This window comes from Orcinus orca, chromosome 7 (genome assembly GCF_937001465.1).
Source record: "Orcinus orca chromosome 7, mOrcOrc1.1, whole genome shotgun sequence".
NCBI lineage: Eukaryota > Metazoa > Chordata > Mammalia > Artiodactyla > Delphinidae > Orcinus > Orcinus orca.
This window is the reverse complement of record NC_064565.1, coordinates 111,983,263-112,005,411: the sequence shown is the minus strand read 5'-3', so window position 1 is coordinate 112,005,411 and position 22,149 is coordinate 111,983,263. Positions and strand designations below refer to the sequence as shown.

Sequence of the window (22,149 nt, the reverse complement as noted above, 5' to 3'; positions counted from 1 at the left end):
AACCTTGAGACCAAAGCATTTGGAGGCAGAACCAACAGGATTTGCTGTTGACTGGATGGGAGGAGATGGTGGGAGACAAGGCAAGGAATCAAGGATGACTGTTGATTTAAGCAACCAGAGCCCTGAGCCTGGAGGGTGGGAGGCCTGCATGAGTTCTGGTTTGGACCTGGTACGTGTGCTGGACACACACGTGCGGTGGTGAAGATGCTGCACGTGCTGCTCTGTCCCCTCACATCCTGAACACCGGAGTGGTCTTTCACCTTGCATTCAGCCACACACGCTGGGTGAACACCACACCCTACCCTCAGCCATTTTTTGGATCAGTGATTTTGTTTCGTTTTATTATGAAACGTTTCAAGCACAAAATGTTTCAGGCAGAAAACTGAAAGGATTTTACAGGGGAAAACGATATAATGGGGGAGGAGAGTCAAAGCTCCTATGCAGAAAAATTCCAAGAAATATATGTAGGTACTTGCTTCTAAGGAGATGGAGCCTAACCCCCACCCCTTGAGTGTGGGCTGCTTATATCGACTGCTTCCTAAGAGGACAGAATTGAAAGAGGGAAGATGAAAGAGCAGCTTTGCATTGGAGAAACCTGACAACACTAGCTCAGCCAGGAGATCAAGGTCAGCATCGACAGGAATAGGTCCTGGTGACACTGTGCATCCTTGATATGCTGTGATGAGGATGTCTTCCTCCCCTAAACCCATAATCTCATTCGAATCATGAGGAAAACATCAGACAAATCCCACCTACGGGAGATTCTACAAAATGCCTGACCAGTGCTCCTCAAAACTGTCATCAAAAGCAGGGAAAGTCTGAGACTGCACAGCCAAGAGGAGCCCCCGGGGACATGATGACTAAATGTCATGTGTGATACTGGATGGGGTCCCGGCAGAGAAAAAAAGACATTAGGGGAAAACGAAGGATACCTGCATAAAGTATGGACTTTAGTTGATAATAACTCGTAAGTATTTGTTCATTAATTGTGACAAATGTCCCATACTAATTTAAGATGTTAATAATAACAGAGAAACCAGGTGCGGGGTATAAGGGAACTCTCTATACTATCTTTGCAATTTTTTTCTGTAAAACTAAAACGCTTCTAAAAAGTAACGTTTCTTAAAAAACACAACAACCATATACCCATCATGTAAATCCTACCCTTCACACTTTACTATCCTTATCATACTTCACATTTTTATCACACATCTGCCCTATCCTTTTTTTTTTTTTTTTAAACAGCCTCGCTTGACTGCTGCTTCCTTTTTGCTCAGAACGGCACTCAGGAAGCCCGGGACCCGCGGCACCCACCTGCCACAGGATCCCTGGGTCCCTTCACATTGGTTAGGCTGGCTTTGCTTTCCGGACGCCCCATGCCCCAGGCTTGGCAGCTGCTGAAAACAAAGAGCTCTACTGCCACCTAGTGGATCTTTAAAGGTAAAGCGTTGAGTGCAGGAAAACGGGAAGGAGGCCCAGAGTTGATTCCACCCTAGTCCCTTCCACAGTGATCCCCATCTCAATTCTAATTTAGACCCGGACATTTCCTAACTCTGGCCCCGATTCCCAACTGTGCAATCATTTTGTAGGGTTATACTATACTTTACTAAAAAAAGAAAAAAAACTCTTTTGGAAGCGGGCAGAGCATGAGGGGATTGGGAATTTCCGTTTTGCTAGCAGTTTTGACGCTTGGGGACCGAGGGAGGGTCCCCGGGCAGCGCGCGGACACCGGCCTTCCGTGCACGCGCTGCACCCTACCGCCGCAGCGCGGACCGGAGCCGAGGTCCGGTGTGCGGCCCCGCCCGACGGCCACGCGGGGACCCGGGCTGCGCCATCCCCCGAGGGTCACTGGGGGGCCTCGTGCAAGCGCGAGACCGCGCGGCCCGCGAAGCAACAGCCGGCGCCCCGGAAGGCGTGAACTCCGGGAGGCGGCAGTGCCCGCGAGAAGGTGTAAGTCTCTGGTCGCGTTAACCGTCTGTGGCTAAGTGCCCGGCGGCTGCGAGGGACCGGAAGAGCGCGCTGGCGCCGGAAGCGGGGTCGCCGCTCGACGGGAGGGAGCACCTTGAGACTGTGGTGGGGGAGTCTCACCTCGTCCTTCGTGCCTTCACCTCTCTGGCGGGAGGGTCGTGAGGTGTGGGGAGGACACAGGAGTGGCCGGTGCCCCGCCTCGGGGCCTCTGCGGGGCGCGCTGGGCGCGGGGACTCACGGCCTCCGGCGGCTCCCGCTTCCAGAACAAGCGCGTGACCGCGGCCGCCCTCCTCGGCCCTTCGCCACCATGGTCTGTTTGACCGTCACAGATGAAGGGAGAAGCCGGGTAACTTCAGCTGCGGGCGTGGGGACGGGGGGCGGGGCGGGGGCTGAAGGAGGAAGCGGAACTCGCGTGAGAGCCCGAATCCAGGCCTCGGTGTGGACTCTCCTTCCGCGTGACGCGCGGCTCCCCCGCTCACCCTCAGGAGGGGCAGCGTCGCCTGGTCCCGTCGTCTTTGGAGAAGCGCGACAGACACGTGGGTTGCACTACCTATAAGAGATTATAACAAGCAAAACGCTGTTATTCAGATTTCAGATGAGTGCTTTTGGCAAGAACACGTCGGGGAGGATGAAGACCCCATCCGCTGACAAGGGTTACACTAAACCTCGAGGGCAGGGTTGTGTGCCACGTCTTAGCAGGTGGCCTGGAGGACGGACCTCCTTGCAGGTGCCGTTTAACACTGTGCTTCCTTCCATAGTTCTTTCAACCTTCATTATAGTTTCACTCAAGGGACTTCGCCAGTGGTCCCAGGGTAGAGAATCCACCTTCCAATGCAGGGGACTCGGGTTCAATCCCTGGTGGGGGAACTAAGGTCCCACGTGCTCCCACGTGCTGCTAGGCAGCTAAGCCCACGCAGGGCCACTACTGAGCTCCCGCACCTCAAGGCTGCAACTAAGATCCAACACAGCACACCCCCCCCCCCCAAAAAAAAGAAAATATAATTTCACTCAAGTAATTTATAAAGAGTCCTGCCAAGTACTCACTTTTATCTTAGCGTATTAATAATCACAGAACCAGCAACAGGATCTACTCCCCAAATGCTACGGTCTAAGAAGCAACGCTTGTATAAGGCTTAATAATACTTAACTGTGAAAGGAAAGGCCAGGGAGCTATGACCTAAATGAAAACCACACTTTTGACAACAAAAATAAAACCTCGAAGGGGAAAAAAAAGACTTAGAGGCTTGTGTATTAACTGTTCCCGGGTACAGTTTGTGACAAACTTTGTGCTACTGTGTCTCCTGATGGTGGTGTTCACAGTGACACAAATGAATTTATCTATGACATAAAACCAAAAAACCGACAATGCTGTTTCTCCAAAATTTTATTTTAATTTAAATTACAGGGCCAGCCAGATAATCTGATAAGAAATTTACTTTTCCTCAAGAGAAAGGAAATGCTTTCATGGCATTGTTAACAATTGTATACATCTCCACCTTTTTTAAGGGTTAAAAAAATCACACATTGAGTAACTGACTTATGTAAAATGAAACCTTTATAACACAAAAAGAAACCACTTCCAGTATAATAGTTTTGGTAATATGAATATATTAAATGATCATAACTTCAAATGCAACTTTTCAACTTTGAATGTTTTCACATTTTAACAACAAAAACCCCAAAGTCTTAACTATCCCCAGATTCCAATGCAATAGTAATACATCAGTGTTTTCTTTGACACACTGCACCCCTGTCTTCCACACAAAGGCTCTAGTGCTATGAGAGCATTGCCAAAGTGGAAGCTGTTGTTTCAAGTTCTAAGAACCAGCTTGGCAAGGAAACCTTTCTTCCACTTGGTGTAATTAATGTTTGCACACGGAATCCGGATACCCAGCACTGGACCACAAGAACCAGAATGATGCATCGCAGCCAAGTCTGCCTTCCTAAGCATCTTGGATATTTTCATTTCAAGGAGCTTGGATTGCTTTCTCTAGTTCCGATAGAAAAACATGAATTATTTTACACAGATTTTGGTAAAGACAGCCTCAGGAAAACCAATTATAAGTGTAGACTGCCATTTCAATTAAACAGAATAAAATATATCTATGTTTTCTGGAGCTGTTTTCCTAACTGGTGCTCCTAGAAGGAGATCTTAAAGCCGCTGAAACATCAATTGGGAGTCTCACTTTACTGGCTGATAAATAATTCAATTAGTAAGAGAGGCTAGCAAAGAATAATTATATAAATTTCTTAATCAGCTACAGCCATGCTGAATTCGAACTGACAAACTCTGATTTGTAAGTTGTTAGTTGTGATCTTCATATCACTAAGATGAACAGATACCATTCTAATAACTTTACATAGATATATTCTAGGAGACGTTGTTCTGCCGTGGTCACAGTAACAAAAAAGTGGTGCAAAATCAGTTACTTTATAAATACTGATAATTTGCAGCATTAAGGAACAGGACATTAAAAAAAATAAATTTCCCCATAGGACACCTATGACTAGGAACTCTTCTTTTCCTAAGAGAAGCCAAAGTTTTAATTATTCAGTTTCACAACTATTGTACTGGATTACTTTAAGAAAGAAAAGGTGCTCTACAGAGGTCTCCCCCACACACAAAGAATCGGCGTTAATTTAGCATAATCGGTATCATTCATAGATCTGGAGAACTCATGACTCATTTTAAATGAGTAAGGCCAATATTATGCAGGAAAGTGTAGCTGACTGAGTTCCAGATCTGTATTGTAGCCTACTGATGGCACCCCATTGGATAACTGAATACAAAGGACTGGTTTGCTTTTTCTTTTAATGCTGTGATACTTAAATCAGCATTTTCAGGTGATCTGAAGTATTTCAATTACATATTATGAGCATTCATTTTTTGCAAAAACTCAATATTAGGTAATAGTTACATACTAATACAATAACATTCCTCTGCTGTACAAATTAAATCATTTAAAAGAAATGAGCATTCTAAGAATTATATACAAAAGGAAACTGTAAGCATTGTTGAAATGAAATGCGAGGTGTCGTTGCTAGCTCTACTGTTTTAAAATACCTTCAAAAAGTAAAATTAACAAATACCCTTCAACATATCCAGGTTTACAAGTCTCAAGAAAATCAAATGTCAAAAAATTCTAGAAAGCTGTGAAAAGCATATATACATTTTCCTTATGACCTTACGAAGCTTCACAATTTTGAGAAGCTGCTAAGTTTCAGTATCAATTTATTCGTGTGTCAACTTTATCCACCCAAGAAGCTCACATCTTGGATATAGTTCCCCTATGATTTCAAATAAAGCTCTGCACAGTCTTCCATTAGTGAAGGCATATAATCTTACCAAGAATCCACACCCAGATCTTTAACAAAGATAAATGCAAACAAGCAGGTCTGCTCTGATAGTATCAGTGCCCTCTTCCCCTAACACACACTATCATCTATGCATTTGCCTTCATGAACCTAGCCATGTTCAGAACTTCTACAGCAAACGGAGTCTTTGAATTCTGAAATGACACAAAGATCAAGAAAAAGTCCACGTGTGCTCTAGTGTGCAAGAAAGCAGCAGCTACGTTCTCCAACTTGGACTAAAAAAAACAAACAAGGTAAAATGAAAACCGTTCACTTAACAGCAGATTAGCAGTAATGTTCCTCATGAATTGATAACAGTGCCTGATGCTGAATAGCTAACAGCAAATGCTGAATTTGGATTTAATATTTTAGATGTTTACAGGAAATTAGGCTTCTTGCTGAGCTGGTCTCTTCAAATCCCTGATCTGTTTAACTAAATAGGTCTTCTCATCGTTAAACTGTTCATCCTCGGTCCTGTCATTCTGGAACTTGCTGAGGAACTCTATAAGTTTGGCCTGGTTCTTGAGGAGGATGTCTAGGATGGGCTGCGTCTTGTTAGGATTGGCTACAAACACCTGCACAGAGAAAAATCAACATCAGCCAAAGGGAAAGAACAAGACACGGGGACATGTATGCCGCAGTTAGCAGAGCACATGCTATACACATCCAATGCTTCCCTGGGGCCTGTGGTGAAGCCAGGATTATTAATTCAGAGGTGACCTTATTTTACAATTTAAAAAAGGGGGAGAATTACATGTTTTAGCACAAAAAGGACTGACATATTCACTCATGCTCTGAAACTCAGCAGTTGGTATTAAATATAGACTTTGATTGTAGAATAAAATGAGCAGGAGTTATTTCTGGGCAGAGGAGGTCAGAATGGATTTTAAGAACAAAAAGCTCCGTGGAAAGCATTAAGAAATGGATTACCCTTTACGTGATGATTAATAATCTTCTACGCCAAAGATAAACGACACCCCTCTACAAATAAACTTTTCTTGTTCCCAAATGCGAATGGTATATACCCTGTTTCTGGGTCTGTTTTTGTTTAAATGTTGTACCACACAACTATGAAAATTGACTGAACTGAGCTGTGTCACTGAGATTACCAAAATGAACCTAATAAAACTTCAGTAATTTGTAAATGAAATGGGATGAACAACTAGTGTTTATGCTTTTAGTACTCTACCTTAAAAACGTGGAAGGCCTCAAACTGGATGTTACGGCTTTTGTCTCGTAGAAGGTTCATCATTAACTTGAGGTTCTCAGGTTTACTGATGTATTTTGTCATAATTGTGAAGTTGTGTCTGTCTAATAGTAGCTCACCGAGAAGCTGAGAAGACAAACAATTACTCTTCCATTATCATTTAAGATTTGAAGTAAAACCAAAGTTTTAAAAACAATTCATTAAATTATCATCATTATTAAGCACAGAATATTAGTAGGCACTCAAAAGACTGATGAACTGAACTGAATTATGACCTAAAAGCTAACGAGCGCCTCCTATTTGTTACTTGAACACCTACCTCTTCTTCTGGGGTTTAAACCTATGGTGAGTCTCACACTGCTCTCTGAAGAGGACATTCAAGTCACATTTGGCCCAGAATCTGAGACTGTCAGAACCTAGTCTTTAAATATGCATTTGTGTTATCTCAGTAAAAAGAAACTGGTCAGACGATAAGTTACTGAATAACTATATACCTTAGCTTAATTTAAAAATAATTTTACTATTTCTTATTTTATTTATCTGAACTTTACAGGACAAAGGGTTTCATGTACAAAGTTTTCCACATACTTACCCCTAAACACACCAAACTTATCATTTTATCTTATCTGATTCAGAAAGGTTTATAAAAACAAATACTTTTCTGTTCCTTCTTAAGCAAGGTATCCTGAAGATACTCTAAGCTTTTCTTAGTGACTACTCAACATTACTAAAAATGACATTAATTAAGCTAAAAAAAAGTTCATGCCTTCAGCTAAGTCTGTGCTTCCTGAGTTCTACGGAGTTGACTATACCGTATCAGCCCTTAATTTTAAAATTGTCCCTGCTTGTTCTAGATTTCTCTTTTTCTGAAGCCAGCAATCACCTCTTCATGCTGTCAGTGTGCCAACTTCTAGTCAAGGACTAGTGTGCAGGTGGTATAACCTGCCTGGGGACAGGGACCAAGCTGTGGTCCTTGTGGACACAGGCAGAAGCAGAGCAGTGGAGAGCCTGGCCCCTGGCACCAGCCTGCCTGGGTTCCAGTCCTGACTCCCTGCTCCCTGTGAGTTCTCTAACCTTGAGAATGTTATTTAACTTCTCTGTGCCTCAGTTTTATCATCTGTACAGTGGGAGTGGATAATGGACCTATATCTTATGAGAGTATAGTGAGAAATAAAAGCATGAATACATGAAAAGCACGCTGGACCCGAGTCTAATAAGCGACATGGAGTGAGGTCTAAGGGAAGGAAAATGCATGGATAGAGCTACTTTGCCATGGTTTACTTGCTGTTATTAATTCCTTTCTGGGTTCCTGGCTACGCTCTAGATACCTGAAGTTTCCAGATAACTGATCTCTAGATAAATAACATGTCATCATAGTAAATCAAAAATAACCTGATGTGCAGGAAAACAAATCTATTCTACTTAGGATTTATAAAGAATTTAGAGGAAGAATTCAAAAGCTCACATAGGTTTCACATCAAATCTGAATCACAAAATACACAACTTTCAAAGTAAGAAGCCCAGTATTTACTCTTATGGAGGCTCAGAAGGTAGTATTAAGTATGTATAGACTTATTGGGTGTTAATTTTCTGTCACAGAATCCAAAGAAATACTGAAAATGACTCATTTCAATGTGATTATCTAGAGAAGGATGACCAGTAATTTAAAGAATTTCTTTGGACATAAAAATAAAAAATTGGGGGAATTCCCTGGCGGTCCAGTGGTTAGGACTCCACGCTCTCACTGCCGAGGGCCAGGGTTCATTCCCTGGTCTTAGAACTAAGATCCCATAAGCCATGCAGCGGGGCCAAAAATAAACAAAAACAAACAAACAAATAAATAAATTGAAGCTTGGTACAGGGAATACAAATTTGCTGGTAAAATAAATATAGGGATAAATAAATGCCAATGTGGCAGCAAAAAGGAGTACAAATTAAAATACATTTTTAGAGTACCACTGGTCCTCAAAATTTCTCCATGTGTTCATGAGAAACTGTAGGAATGAAAGACTTGCTTCATATCCATTCCTTCGCTAGCCATACAGTGTCTCTGGGGCAACGATTCAAATCTGCTGTTGTAGCCGAAACAGCCACAGACAATATGTAAATAAAAGAATGCATCTGTGTTCCAATAAAACTTTATTTACAAAAATACACAGTGGGCTGGATTTGGTAGTTTGCCAAACCCTGTTCTAGAGTTTTAAATATTTAAGTTTCAAATGGAATTGTCCACATCCTATTTTGATACAAAGCAGCCAAACTCGTCTACGGTTCACAGTGTCACTGCTCACGGCCACCCCTCTCCCCTCACACAGCAAGCTTGTGCCATCTGGGCAGCATTCTGGGGAACAAAACACCTGCAGCGCCTTCAATTTGGTGATACGATTCTAAGTTTTAACAATAGGCTCCCAAATCTAAAATACCTCATTACTAAATGATTAAATCCTCTTCAAAATTCTGTATGTTCCATTTTGGTATCTCTAACACATGAGGAGGTGAGCAGGGGCAGCTGCCCCGCAGGAACCACTGCTGAACCCAGCCTGTTCCTTTCCACAAAAATCTTGACCATGGGCAAGTCTATTTTCCCTGTAAAGGTCTAGAACCCATAGCACCATATCTCCCTTTCCCCAAACACACATTTCAAATAACGGGTGGAGAGAAATGAATTACTTCAATAATTTGTCATACCTTGAGTGACTGTCTTTTTGTCACATAATTTTCTGAATGAAGTAACTTCTCATATTCACTGAAGAACTAAAAGACAAGAAAACACGTATCAGAGTTATTTTTTTAAAGACCAGTAATAACATTAAAAAGCTTGAGTACAAACTTCTAACAGCACAAAGGCCAATCGCTGCCCAAGCTCAGCCCCTCCTGTCTGCTTCACACCCATCCTCAAGGTGATACCCACTGGTTACCTCCACGAAGAAGGCTCCTGGCCCCCTCCCAGCTCTAGCCAGGTGCGCATATAGCTTAAATCTGGTCCTCTTCTGTCCAAACTCCATATGCACACAACATAACTCCCGTTCCCCCCACTGTTTTCTCACTGTTGAGTCAGCTCTCATTTCCTGGTGTTAGATTAGAAAATTCCTATTTTTTACAACTCAACTAGTCCAAAGCACAAGCACAAAGAGAAAAGTTGCCTGTTCTTTCAAAGCAAGAAGAGAAAATAATTAAAAATAGAAGAGAGAAGAAATTCAGCACTTTTAAATAGGCAGGTGTCCCACAGAAGGTAGGACTTGAGCTCAAACTTGACTAATGGGAGAGATTTTGTTCAGAAATGGGGAGGAGAAGAGATACTCTTGGGGAATAGAAAGGGAAGAACACAGCATGAGCGAAGACCTGGAAAATGCAAAATGATACAGATTTTAAGAGCTGACGAATGTCCACTAGATTTACAAAATGGTACTCCCTAACAAGAACAGTGTCCCTGGAATGGTAAGGAGCAGAAGCAGAGGAAAGCAGGGAGGTGGGAAACAGAAGTGAAGGGCACACAAGGGCTAGGGCCACACTTCCCAAAAGTTAGAAGAGAAGGCCACTTAGCTGTTTGTTTTAACTACAGACAGGTTTTAAAAGTTCCAAAGTTTTGCAGTACTAGTATGACTCTGCTGGGTATCAGTGCTTTACTGAGACCTTTCCTTGGTTGTGGTGGGTGGTAGAGGATGCCTGCTTTGTAATTTGTCCATGCTAAAACCGTTTCTACCTTTGCTTTATGATGGGTTCTCATCAGCCATTCGTCTGTGGTTTAGAGCAGGGGTTGGCAAACTACAGCTCATGGGCCAAATCCAACCCACCGTCTGTTTTTATACAAGTTTTATTGGAACGCAGCCATGCTCACTTGTGTATGGTAAACAAATTCAGTTTATGAACTCTTTATGGCTGCTTTTGCAGTAGAACAGACAGGAGAGCTGACAGAGACTGCATGGCTATGAAACCTCAAATATTTACTATCTGGGTGGCCCTTTAGAGAAAACGTTTTCCAGCCCTTGGTTTAAAGCTAACCAGAACTGCCTATGCATTCATTCTGTTGCTTATCTCTAGGCAGAGGTGGGATGGCCATCTATTTAGTATGCAAGCAACTAAAACTCTTCTCTTCAGAGATGGCTGTTAACCCTACCTTCTCTCAAATGATCGTCAAGCCAATGATCAAACAATTGGGTCTGCCTTTAATCAATAATGCAGAAACAGGAACACCTCAAGTTCTCGACAGAAAATGCAAGTTAAGATTTTCTGCTGCATAATTTTTAGGGTAAGCTTGGTTGCAAGAAATTATTCTCAAGGAGAACTGCCTGGTTAGATTTTATCCCTGGGCCAGCAATAAAGGACTAGGAGAGACAGAGGTCAGGCACTGTTTGGGCCCCTCAAAGATTTGCTCTCCGTGAGCACCATTCTATTTACTGCAGAGGCACGCTCGGTGACTGCGTCCACTACATGACACTGTAATTCAATTCCCGTCTAAGAATGTCGATGGAAGAAATTTGTTCCAGGTCCCAGTGCTAGAAAAGGCTGTTTCTTTTGAACAAGCTTTACAGATACTGTGAGCTTTTCCTTGGTTTTGTTTCCCTCTATGCTTTAATTATTAGAAAGCTCAGAGTCAAGTGTACAGATTCTAGAGCATGTGTCTTTGCCCAGTAACTCCACCTCGGCTTAGTTTAAATTGCCTGCACCTCCCCACTTTCCTTCTCCTCCTTGGATCTGACTGCACTGCATGCACATTTTTGTCAGCTGCTGCACATAAATTGGCTAAAATCCTGTTAACCAATGTCACCCATTAATAACATACAGGAAAATATTTTATCACAAAATTAAAGCGACATCATTGCCGGTAGCAAATTTCTGGGAAATTAGTTTTTATCTTTGGTAGGTTTTAAATTAAGATACTCATATGTTTAATTAAAAAAAAAAACCCTTGAGACCATGTGGTAATAGAAATAATAATGCTAATGTTTATTAAATGCCTACTGTGCTGCAGGCACTGTGTCTTGCATTTGACACACACATTCTTATCTAATCCTCACAGCAACCCAGTAGTAAGAAGGTGCTATTATGAGCCTTCTTTTAGAGCTGAAGATCCTAAAGGCACAGAGGGTGAATGAAGGCTGCTGCCCAAGAGCTAGAAGCACACGGTGGAGCTGGGACTCGAAGCCAAACTCCACGCAGTCTGGTGCCAAAGCCCACGCTTCTAACTACTGTAAAAGGCACCAACAAAACGACTGTGCTTCCGATTTAAACCAACAAATGCACAGGAAAAAAAAACACACCCACATCCCAATGTACACGGGCAGAAAAAAAAAAAAAGACCAGCTATGTTTAAGCCATTGATGAGGCTATTTATGAGGGAATTACTATGTACTCAGCACTGTGTTATGATGTTACTGGGAGTGGGAGGGAAAGACGGGAAAAGGAACACAAGAGAATTAGAAAGCATAGGTTTTGCCTCCAAGAATCTTCTAATTTAGTTCAATGGCACAGTGAACAATGAAGTATTAACAATACCTAGGATTTTAAAAATTCAAACAACTAGTGGAAGAATGCAAACCTAAGCCAAATGTTGGGGGAGAGAGAGAAATTTTAAGTGGATTGTTACTATCATAACTTCTCCAGGAGCACCTATGAGATCTTGGACAATGCCTACATTAAACTAGTACGGCATAAGGAAGTGCTCATGGGAATTGTGGAGAGCAGAGCTGACACATGGTGGGAGAGAACACATGACGCTACTGCTGTGATGATCAAGGGCAACCAGGTTATCAGAGCACCCAGCACTATTCACAAACCTCTGGGGGTTCTACTACTAGCTCGATCTGGAGGGGGCCTTAAGGCTGGGCTAATCCAATGTCTTCATTTTACAAATACGGACAGACTTCTGAGTCCCCCAGCGGGCCTTGGTCTTGGTCACAAGGAGTCAGCAGCAGAGCAAGGGCAGAACTGGCTGCTGCGTCCTCTAGGCTAGAGTTCTGCCCATCTACCTGCTGCTGTGCCCCTTTCTCTCTATTTGTAAGCAGCAGGAATGTGAGCAACTAACGGAAAGTAAGGGGAAGATAAGAAGTCAGACGGTAATTTTCTTTTTATCTTAACTGTATATTATCATTCAGCAGCAAAGTGCTTTATTTTCCTCTTCTAAAGTGAGAAAAGATGCAAAGTGCAGTGTGTCGTCAAAAAGATAAAATTCTGTTCTGACCACGTAACGCTCTGTACCTTGTTTTAGTAGAGAAATGATTACAGCATCAATTAAAAACATTGTATTTCCAAAATAAATACTCTGGTACAAAATCTAATTAAAATCTTTCATTTCTGGTAACAAAACTTACAATGTGCTATTTTAAAATAGTGTGTCATGTACTTACTCTATCATAATGTTGTTCCAAAAATTCTGCGCTGAGCAATTTATGTCTTGTAAGTAAATCCTAGGAAAAGAAAATACACTTTTTACAGTTGTTTGGCATTCAAGTTCTTTTAGAAAAGAGAATCCTAAACATTCCACGCCATTTTACCTGATAAAAACTGTTGTTAAAAATTACTATACTTAAAAACACTTGAGCATGAATTGTACTGAAAATGTTGATTCTATGTAAGAGCAAATAAAATCATTAATAATCAAATTGTGATTGTAATGATTGTCACAGGTCTACAGCTCTTAGAAGGAAAAATTTAAAAAAAAATTATAAGGCAATGGAGATAAAAACTCAAAGAAAGGGAATCAAGAATTGAAATGAAATAAAAGTAAACGGTTGTGATAAAACGTCAAATAGTATACTGCTCCTGGTGGCGAAAGAGGACATTTCTTTTATTAGAAAAAGTACTGGAGGTTCCATCTTCTTCCTCCTAAATTCAGTTACATTCAGTTTCATACTGAATGCAATCTTTTTTCAGAGGTAGAATGTTTTTTAAAAGCCCCATCATATTATAAACATTAGCTCCTAAGTAAGCAGACTAATGCTGCAAACATGTAGCACCATAAGTTAGTATGACCTAGAGTCCAATTGTGCACCCCTATGAAATCGAGCTTATGCCTCACCCCATGAATTTCCCTGGAAACAACTCAAGGATCATTCATTCAGAAAACACCTACTATGTGCCAGATAAAGTTCTAGGTGCTGGGGCTACAAAGACAAAAAGATATGGTCCTTGCCTTCAAGGACATAGAAGTTAGCAATGAATTAGGCTTGGTCTCACCAGGTGGGAACAAGAATGGAAACACGTGACAGCAGGAACAGCCAATTCATCTTCGGTGAATTAATGAATTAAATTCCTTTACAGCTGCCCACTGGAGAGGTCACTGCCAATAATCCCCTTTCTGCAAACCAACTTTCCTTTAACTTGTTTTCTTTGCTGTGTATGTTTGACTTACCCAGGTTACAATGAACTAGTGTTTCCTGAAGTATGTCCTGAGAAGGGCTCTAAGGAATGCTCCATGGTCAACGAATGAGGAAAGAGCTACAGCTCTGGTACCCTCGTGGGGATCCATCAGGTTTCAAGAGATTTTGCAGGGAGCTCTTTTGCTGCCTGCTTGTTAGCACCCTTCCCTGAAAGGCCTCCTTTGCATAGGCTTTCCCCTGGCCTAGTTACCTCCAACCTTTGGACCTCGACTCAAACATCGCCTCCATGGGGGACCCTTCCTGACTGGTCACTGGCACCAAAGCATGGTCACAGTTATGACTTGACATCTGTGGGATTATTTTATTAATGTCTCTCTCATGATAGGCTGTAAAGTCTATACATACAAGGGTCATGTCTATAAAGTCTATACATACAAGGGTCATGTCTATTTTTACTAACCTCTGAATCCCCAGCACCTATGCAGTATCCAGCACATAGTAAGAGCTTAATATTTAATAAATAAATGAATGAACCAACAGAATCAGGGAACATGTTTGGGAAAACAGCACATTAAGCAATCTTCAAAGTATGCTTTTAAGAAGGCTTCTAACTCTACCCCAAAGATTTACAGGTGTTCAAACTGCTGGATGGGGTATGTGTCCTATGCCCATGGAAGGTCTACCCAATTTTTCCTAAATCCCCCTTGGGGATTAAACAGGCAAAATTAGAAAACCTGGAGTTTGAGTACCTTCAAGCATCTGGAAAGAAATGCTATGAGGCTTCCCCACATGGGAAGGAGGAGATGGCAGGGCTAGAAGAATTTATATTATCTATTGGTCCATGGGGTCAGATGTGAGGGAGACAGGAACATGAGAACCTTATGGGAATGTATCAAGCATGCTTGTTAAAGAGTGTGTCCCGCCTCTAACACGCTACTGTGTGGTCTATGACGGTCTCCCCTGAGTTAGGAGCCTCAAGGGCAGGCGTTTGTCTGGACAGATCACTGCTGAACTGGGAATTCCCTGGCAGTCCAGTGGTTAGGACTCTGCACTTCCACTGCAGGGGGCCCCGGTCAGGGAACTAAGATCCCACAAGCCGTGCAGTGTGGCCAAAAAAAAAAAAAGAAAAAAGAGATCACTGCTGAACCTCAGGACCTAAAGACACGAGCAGGCACTCAGAGACTTGTGGAATGAACTGAATGAACAATGAAAAAGTGAATTTAAGGACTGCTGTGGCTAGATCCATGCAAGACTGAGTGTCACGTCTACTTTTTGTGGCTGGGTCTTTCTGAAGGCCACTGTGAGGAAGTACAGAGCCAGGAGCCAGGTGCTCACCACTCTGTCATGATATGACGAAAGAGAATGCCAAAGGAGGGGGTCTCAGGGACAACGGCTCTCCACTGGGGTTGGTTTCTTAGGAAGAGGTAGGTAGAAAGTATTACTCTGAAAAGCAAAGATCCTAAATATGCTGCGCGAGAGTTTTTTCTTTAGGTCTGAGTAAGGCGACTATTTACCTTGAAAGCTGTATCTCCAGCAGCAGCAAGAGGCTCACAGTTGGGCCACACACGACAAGGGGGAACCTCAAACATCTCCCCATCAGAGATTCTACTTGTTATCATCTGGTTTAAAGAGACCAGGAAGCTCAGGAAACCACTGCCAATCTAGGAATCACTTCTCCATGGCCTTGGGGTAGGGACACTGGAAAGGGGTGCTGAGGCTGCTAAAGCAGCCCTCCTTTAAGGAGAGTAAAACACTGGCAGGGAAGGAACCACTGCCGGGAGCCGGTAAAAAGGCTGATACTAAGCTGGGAAAAGAGGAAGTGGGGACTTGCGCAGAGCCTCTGTCTCCTGAGAGGTGGGAAAAGACCTTACCCTTGGAACTAGAGCCGAGAGCTCTGGAGAGCTCAAACCAGGCTGGGGTGGGGGTTGCGGGGGGGGCAGAAACCGACAGATCAGAAAACGAAGGCAAGTGGTCATGCAGCCAGCATCTGGTAAGCGACCTGCAGAGTGGACAGGGTGCACGCGGTCCCAGATCAGCAGAGCTGCTGGGCCAGACAGCAGGGGGACAGAAAGAACCTGTTAAATTCCAGTATAGCCGAGACCCTGGTATTACCTGGAGAAAGGTCAGGGGTCATCTCCCAAGTCCAGCAGGTTGAGCAGCCGACTTTTAGGGTGGGCTGAATTAAAAAGATTCCTAAAAGTTATGTGAGTTTGGGTCCTGAACATCATGTCACAAAGACAGCCCTGGAATCCCCGAAGAAATGCTGCTCACCCGGGGGCTATTTTCACAGAGGCTTGGCAAGTCATGTGGCCCAATTTCGTACTTGATGACTGTCTATGTCCAAGGACAAGAGACTCAGTTCTTCCAACTGTGTGGTTCACCTTTGGAGCTCTGAAAGTCAGAAAGTTCCTCCTGTGCTAGAGAGTCAAAACCTATCCCCAGGTTATTTCCAGAAAACTGTCAGAGTCAACAGAACTAGGTTTAGTACATTTTCTCTAGGACCCACTTTAAATACAAGTGGTGCTCTCACGCAAGTCCCTACCGAGTCTCCTCTTCTTCAGGCTAAATACGTCCAGTTCCTTTAACCACTCCTCGAATGACAGGTTCTCAGTCCCCCTCACCATCTACTGTCTTCTGAAAGTCATCTATTTGTCTATGTGCCTCTTAAAGTGTAGCGCCTGGAATGGAACACATTTATGTGTTGTTACCTTATAAGCTTATAGTGGGGTTGAGACCATCGACAGCTCCTTAGGTCACACATTATGTGGTCACAGGTAGCTTAGGGGCAGGAAAACAGCATCATACTGTTTAATTTTACTGGACGTACTCAGAATTTTGTTTACTCAGGGTGGGCTCTCTAGTCAGACTGCCTGGGTTCAAATTCTGGTTTCCCCATTTATGGTCTGACTTCCCCCAACATTTCTAGGCTTCAGTTTCCTTATCTGTAAAGGAGATAATAACAGTATCTCCTTCATAGGGTTGAGTATGATATGACGTTACCTGTCTTTTAGTCATTATTACACTCTGTAACAATTACACCTAGCATTACCTATTATTATTATGCCTTACTCCCACATCTCCTATTGACAGAGCTGAGTCCTCAGGAGGACGACCTCAGTTCATCCGTATTTAATTTCAACCTGTTATCTTCTGGCCTCTCTGGATCTTTATGAGGCCTTATTTCAGGATCTCTGTTATCTGCCTTCTATCCCCTCATGGTATACATTTGTTATCACCCTTTATCTAAGTCTTTAATAAAAATGTTCAGCTGTGCTGAGTAAAGACAAATCCACTAAAAATTCTGCTCCAGGAGGGTGGCAATCCATTTCCTGGCTCCTTATGGATATGGCGTTCAATTAATTATGAACTGCTACCCTGAAACTCCATCTAGCTCCTACCTTTTCATTGTTTCCATGAAAACAGACCTGTATAATTATTCAACATCTAATATATCCACATTGTCATAAAGGAATAATTCTAATAGCTACTGTTCACTGCACCCATACTATGTGAAGACACAATAACCCTGACATACTAGTATTACCTACATTTTGACAGATGAAAAGACTGAGGTTAAATCAGCAGCAGAGCTGGGAACTGAATCCAGGCAGCCACACCCTTAGCCCCCTGATCTACTGGCGTCTATGAGATTAGTATGACTGAACTTACTCTTAGTGAATCCATGCTGGCTGTGGGTACACGGTTTCCTTTCCAAAATGCTCAGAAATCATCTCTTTAGCAATACTTTCTAGTACCTTACACAGGTATAATATCGAGCTCCACCAGCCTCTCTGGGGAATCTACCTTCTTTTACTCTGGAAAATTGGAAATATATTTGTTGGCCTTCTGATGTCCCTCCCCATCTCCTTAATTCCTCAAAAAAAAAAAAAAAAATCACGAACAAATATTTGGCCACTGATTTACTATCTCAGAACCCATTCGTTCAAGCTATGAATCTTAGACATATTTCACGCAGGTAGTTTTAATTCCCTTTTAAGACTCAGCACCTGTTCCTTGGACTTTATGGATAAGCTGCATTTGTTTCAAAGTTTTTGTGTGTAGAGTGCACTTTCTGGGAAGGTAGCTCTGGTCATATTCTCGAAGGAGAGCACGAACCATCTACTCTTTTCTGGTATAAAAATGTTCTTTGCAAAGAAGACATTAGCAAACCAGAAGAGGAGCGGTCCTCCCTCCCTGCTTGTCAGCACCTCTGGTGTGAAAGTGAGACCAGAGCCGACCAGACATTTTAAGGAGGGGTGGGTGGTACCTTCGGCGTGTTTGGTAGGTCTGTGCCTCTCTTATATTGTCTTAGTTTTGGGCTCTACTTAACTTTGCTTCTTGGAGAGCTCTCCATTCAGGAGGCTCTTTAATCAGCTCTGCCCCTTCTGAGTCATCGGGAGCAGCTGAGATACAGAAGCCAAGCTCGCGCCTCACTGCTCTCTCTTCTAGAGCTCATCCTTAGAATCCTACATGGTTTTAAAGTTTCTCTTCTTCAGGTAGGGAATACCTGCCTGACTCTGCCCAATCCTTCCCTCTCTGGCTACCACGACCTGACAGGGCTGCTTTACCCACAGTGATTCATCACCACCGTTTTCTTCTTGGTGAGAATTTCATTCAAAAAAGCAATCCTATCTGAGATGGAATTATCAGCAAGGCCAATCAGGGACTCACATCTGTGGCACAGAGTTAGTCAGCACATCTCTCTCACCTCTGAGCCAACTGCGCCAGGAGCGTGTGACCTGTGCTCTTCTTGGTCAGGCGGTCTGGCTGCATTCTCCGACCCCACTGCTGCTCCTCTCCTCTGCCCTCACCCTCCTCCTCCCAGAGTGTCCCACGCTCAGGCTTCTGGCTTTCTTCCCACCCAGGAGTATCCCTTCTTGACACATGGTGCTGCTACATCTCCCTTCATTACAGGTCTGCTTCTTTTGAATGGGGCGTCCCCTTCCATCAATATATCCCAGGTCATGAGTCCCATCCCACCAAGTGCAGTGATACCTAAGATGTCGTATTTTCCACTCTACGTTATAATCTCATATTCATTTCATTTTGCTTTGTACATTAACATATAAATATCTGAGGTCTTCTGACATCCTCTCTAATAATCCCTAGGCGGCCAAGTTCCCAGGCTTTCATCCCATTTTGAGGGTGTTCATTCGCTCTGAGGGACAAATTTTATTCAGAGACCAAGATGTGCTCATTATCTCAATGGCTCTTTATACATAAAAGTGAACCTTCACAAAAACAGTGGCCACTTCTCACTGTAACAGTGTTCATCGTTTCTGAGCACAGCAGTCTGCAGGTTAGTATATTAAATTCTGATTATATTAAAATTACAGTTCTAAATATTCACTTATGAGGTCAGACATTTTACATAAGGGAATATAACGTATAAAGGCTTGCTCTCATTGTGAAAAACACTAAAAAACATTACTGCTTTATCTACATACCTTAAACAGCACAGAACTTTGCAATTCAAAACAAAAATGTGCATGTTGTACAGTGGTATCGTATCATCTGTGTATTTAATTTACACAAACACACAACAGGGAGACAAGGTAGGCAGGGGAGGGGGGAGTAGTAGTGCTGGTGATTCTGCACCCCCACCCCTTGTGTTTAATAAACAAGCTCTGGCCTGAGCAGGAGATGGGAGAGAGAAGTCCACTGTGCCCTTGGGCCTGTCCACAATAGGGAAATCTCTGTCCTGAGTGTGGTTCTAGTATACTGCAAATTAACAATGGCCCTGAACAGAAGCCAACTACTTTGTCTGATGCTTAATCAAAGAAACTGCTGCAGTATGTTCCAACACAGGAGAAAAATCTGATTTTCACATGTACTGCATATCTATATACTGTACTTGATGGGTAATTTAACAGAAAAGTGTACTTTTGACCGTACAGGACTTTTGCCTTTTAGACAGACTTTAGAATCTAACTTTTCTACCCTTTTTAAGCTGTGACTCTACTGCGTATACCTGAGTCACAATACATATTTAAATATATCTTCTCTCTTCCCGCTAGAGGGCAGCCATGTATAGACTTGGAGGGTAGAGAAGGTTTAGGAAAAACACCACACCTGTTAATCTCATTTGTATGTATATTTAGAATTCTACAGTTTTTATGTTACCTTGAATGTGGCAAATGCATCTGAAGCTATATCAAATGTTGACATTTCGACATATCTGAAGAAATCATAAAACTGTTCTGACCACAAAATGATTTTTGCAAGTGGCTCATGTCTGATGCATTCTCTCAACATTATTCCACAATTCAGAGCTATTTCTGGAGACTCATATCTGCAAAAAGAAAAGACAAAGATGACTGCTTTTTTTCCCCATCACTGTTCTTTTAAAAACTCTAACAGTTCCAATTTTTAGAACAGGAAGTTTCAGACATGTCCTAATTAAGTGACAGAGCAGGTTACGAAATGCATCTCTCTCAGAGTAGAATATGTGCTCAGAGGGATTTAGTCTAGAGTGCACACACACATTAGTTGGTCGTGACTGCTTCAACCTGAAGAAAAATAACAGCCGTGAGAGCGATCATGAAAATAAAAGCTTATTACTTAAGCTAAAAGATCTGAAGAGACGTCTACAGGGTCACACCTCCAAATACGGTTTAGTTTTACATGTGGTGCTCTCACCACTTCAGAAAAACCAAAAGCTGAATCAAAAAACAATATGAAATAAGCAAAATAGTTTCTTAAAATTCATAGTATCTAAACGGGTCTATCAAATATACAGCATTTATACTTGTTTCAATTCAGTACTCAAAAGAGTGCTTTCAAGACCGTTGGCAGCAACACATAAATGCTACAAAGGATGTCACGAAGTGCCTAGTCAGGGATGGCCCGAGGGCTCTCGCAGTGGACACAGGGGACTCCACGGCATCCCTCATCAGCTTTCCGCACAGCCTTCCTCTACACCCACCTCAATGTCTCTTGCCTCTTCCTTCCCCGTGATCAGAAAGAGAACCTTGTTTTCCTCTCAGCCCAGCAGACTCTTCCATTCTGATGTACATCAAACCCCTTGGACTGGACTCTGCCATTCTGCTCAAACACATCACTCTGTTCCTCCACCTCCTTCCAAGCTGCACACACAGGCTTAATCTCCTTCCCCACTCAGTGTCCTCTACTTTCCTGCCATCGAATCCATTTCCTAACGTTTTACAAGTAAATGCCTCCGCTTCGCTAAAACAAATGGTCTTTTCTCATAAATTCTGCTATTTAATTTCCTGACAATGCAGATCGTTGCATCTCTCTCTTTAAAAAAAGAAAAGTTCTCCCAGCTCTCCTTTCTACCTCCTCTGTTTCTATGTCTTGCCTGGCTGAGGTCTTTCCTCTGTTGCCTCTGGCCTGCTAGTGAATGCTCCTACGACCGCATGGTTCCCTCCATGGCTCCTAAATTGCCCCAGCTCAGATCTACCCTGGGCTGTAGTGAGGCATTTTCTGTTGCTTCTGGACAACTTCAGTTAAAGGCCTACCATAAACTCTACAAGTCTAATATGGCATCACTATTTTGCTTCAGATACCTGGGTCTAAAACAGGTTTAACAGAACTTTCTTTCATAATGGAAATGTTCTGTAACTATGCAGTCTACTGAGCACTTGAAATCTGGCTAGTATGACTGAGGGACTGAATTTTAAATGTCATTTAATTTAAATTAATTTAAAATTAAATAATTACATGTTGTTAGTAGGTACAGTATTGAACAGCACAGTTCTAAACCTTCCCCTCTTTACCTACTCCCAACCTTCCCATCCTCAATGTCACCACCCCTTTTAAATACTTCTTTGCAATATCTCAGTTTCATTTTCTTTTATCCATTCCCAGTGCTGCATGAAGTCACACCTAGTCACTCAAGTGACCCCTAACCAGCACCTTTGTTCAAGCTCTGTCTTAACAAATCTATCCGACGACTAGTGTTATCAACAGCCTTTCCAGCTTAGGAGCTTATAACGATTTCTTCTTGCTAATCAAATAGACAAACTTTGATGCCCAGGCTTCCCCACATCATAGCTACTCTTCTGGTACAACTCCTCTCCCACTATGCCATAAAACACTCTATCTCCTTCCTGTTGTCAATCACTGTGTTCATTCCTGCCCTTGTACTCACTCTTTTTTTCTGCCTATGCAAATTTGAAACTATCTGGAACCTCAATCCTAAGTCCATCTTCTGTTACCAACTCTTGCCTTATTGACTAAACCCACATTTTATCCCCTGAAATCCACTAGTAGTGTTATCTAGTAGAATTATCCTTCTGTTGTACATATGTTCATCATAGATTCCCAACAAAATCAAAACCA

At 42.6% G+C, this 22,149-nt stretch overlaps 1 protein-coding gene across 5 annotated transcripts in view; it reads right to left on the bottom strand.

The window, feature by feature from the left end:
- Positions 1-3,334: 3,334 nt before the first annotated feature.
- Positions 3,335-22,149, bottom strand: part of CAB39 (calcium binding protein 39) — an 87,249-nt gene continuing 68,434 nt past the window's right edge. For 4 of the 5 annotated variants that reach the window (XM_033425613.2, XM_033425630.2, XM_004262607.4 and 1 more), the window contains 5 exons: positions 19,972-20,140; positions 12,877-12,936; positions 9,218-9,283; positions 6,512-6,655; positions 3,335-5,897 (listed from right to left, as the gene is read on the bottom strand). In XM_033425613.2, coding sequence (XP_033281504.1) covers positions 5,709-5,897; positions 6,512-6,655; positions 9,218-9,283; positions 12,877-12,936; positions 19,972-20,140 — 628 coding nt within the window. In that variant the 3' untranslated portion in view covers positions 3,335-5,708. The remainder of the gene's footprint in view (positions 5,898-6,511; positions 6,656-9,217; positions 9,284-12,876; positions 12,937-19,971; positions 20,141-22,149) is intronic. The other variant, XM_049712529.1, reaches the window with a different exon arrangement.